This window comes from Bactrocera latifrons, unplaced genomic scaffold, assembly GCF_001853355.1.
Source record: "Bactrocera latifrons isolate USDA-ARS-PBARC rearing strain unplaced genomic scaffold, ASM185335v1 scaffold_693, whole genome shotgun sequence".
NCBI lineage: Eukaryota > Metazoa > Arthropoda > Insecta > Diptera > Tephritidae > Bactrocera > Bactrocera latifrons.
Genome location: NW_017537371.1, coordinates 31,610 through 33,846, shown reverse-complemented (window position 1 = coordinate 33,846; position 2,237 = coordinate 31,610). Strand labels below are relative to the sequence as shown.

General features: G+C 33.5%; 1 protein-coding gene across 1 annotated transcript in view; it reads right to left on the bottom strand.

Annotated features, from left to right (window-relative positions):
• Positions 1-204: 204 nt before the first annotated feature.
• The window catches only part of LOC108975743, a 27,016-nt gene continuing 24,983 nt past the window's right edge, over positions 205-2,237 (bottom strand). Inside the window, exon 4 of the mRNA XM_018944446.1 lies at positions 205-268. Coding sequence (XP_018799991.1) covers positions 254-268 — 15 coding nt within the window. The 3' untranslated portion in view covers positions 205-253. The remainder of the gene's footprint in view (positions 269-2,237) is intronic.

The following is a 2,237-nucleotide window of genomic DNA, read 5'->3' as shown; positions in this document are numbered from 1 at the left end:
TGTTTACGTTATATCGGCAGAGGTCTACCATACCGTAAGTGGTAACTACTAAAGTAAGGAATCCCATTATGATGAAGAACGTAAAATGTACTGGATTTTCTTCAATAGGTATCAAAAGTGTTGAAATTTTCTGTATTACTGAACTTGTAATTTGATTTCGAGGAAAGAATGCGGAGTACTTCAAGTTTTTCGCTGTGCTGGTTGTGTATGATTTTTCTGAGTTGTTGTTGATGGTTGTAATATGTAATGCCATCTATGTTTGCGGATTCTGAAAAATGAATTAATTTAGGGCCAGATATAGGCATATTATTCCAAGAATGCTCATAATCTGTCAAGATGTGACCGTTTTCTAAAATTTGAGTTGGAGCGTTATTTTCATGAATTGTTTCGCATTGTGGTGATTTATCGTTTAAAATTTTTGTAGTACAATTACACTGTCCAACAGTATTTTTGGAACAGAATATTGATCCTATAATTATGAAAGGGTATGTTGAGTAGATCATTTTTGTACAACAAACTTATGGTCCAGCACGTCTGAGTTTTTTTTTACAGTGGGTCAAAGTTTTCATTTTTTGGTCGAAGGGAGCATTATACTATATAAAAAAAATGTTGCGAGTTAATGTCTGAGAGAATTCTTATGGTCAGAGTTGTATTGTGGAATTGTATGAGGATTATTTTTCTGGTTTCTTTATGGGTCAATTTGACCTTTTTTCGAGAAAATCAAAAAATATCCTTTAAAAAAGGACATTTAAGGATTAAAATATTCTACGAAAATGTTTGGCGGAAAATTTCAGTGGGGGTCACCAAAGACACCATTGTTGTAAATTTTCTGCTCTTTACGATTGTTAAAAAAAATTATAATTTTGTTTTAATAGTGGTTTATTATAGTATGTACATATTTATTGTTTTGCTTCAGCAGTAGTAGGACAATGGATTAAAGATTAAACTTAATATGCTTTCCTGTATTTAGCTTGACGTGAATGTTCCGATGTGTCAAGGTTTCTGTATAAGCCCCATACGTATTCAGCAAGCACTACACTTTGGGATTTCCCTTTGAATCTTTCTTCCAATACCTTTATATTCTGATTCAACCTTTCAAGGTTTTCTTTAAAAAAATTGAGATGAGAGTGTAGAAAATGCAGCTTTAGTGACATCTTAACGACAATATTGTTACAACCGATTAGTATGCCTTCAATATTTTCTGCATAGTTTTATGCTTTTGAGTTTCCAAGGAATTCTGATATAACCAGCTGCATAAAGTCAAATGCTGTCTTTTGCATATCCGACAGATGACCATAAAATTCTTCATCTTGTAATAATTTTCTTATATCGGGTCCAACGAGCATTCCTAGAAGAGGTAGTTTACATTAAATGAAATAAATTATTTCTTAAAACCGTATTTTACCTTCTTTTAATTTTGCTGCAGATAATCTGTGGAAAATTGTTTGAATGCGTTTGAAAGCATATCCTTGTGTATTTAAGCTTTTAATACAATTTTTCACCACGCCCAACATAATATGCAGCGGAATGTGACCATATCTTTTGGGACAAGAGATTCATGGTTTATATTTAAGTCACCAATAATATTTTCTTTACGTTCTTCGAAATATTTAATATGATAATGGCTGCTGGTAGCACGTGAATCCCATTTACAAAGAAAGCACATATGTTTTGTGTATCCGGTTTGCATTCCAGTCAATATTGCAATCATTTTGAAGTCTGCCAATACTTCCCATTTATATTTATAGTATTCAATTTTATTTAAGAGATTTGAAATATTTGCGTATGTTTCCTCCTTTTTTGTGGAATACGCAAACGGTATTGATGGATGCTGATATCCATTGTGCAGTAAAACTGCTTTTAAGCCGTGTTTTGAACTATCTATAAATAGTCGCCAAGCGGAAGAGTTCAGTGGAAGCTTTAGATATTTTAGAATCTCTTCAATACGGCACAGTATACAAGTTCTTCGGATTTTTATACTCTCGCAACAAAGTTGCTAAAGAGAGTATTATAGCTTTGTTCACATAACGGTTGTTTGTAAGTCCTAAGACTAAAAGAGTCAGATATAGGGTTATATATATACCAAAGTGATCAAGGTGACGAGTAGAGTTGAAATCCGGATGTCTGTCTGTCCGTCCGTCCGTCTGTCCGTCTGTCCGTCCGTCCGTGCAAGCTGTAACTTGAGTAAAAATGGAGATATCATGATGAAACTTAGTACACGTATTTCTTGGCTCCAT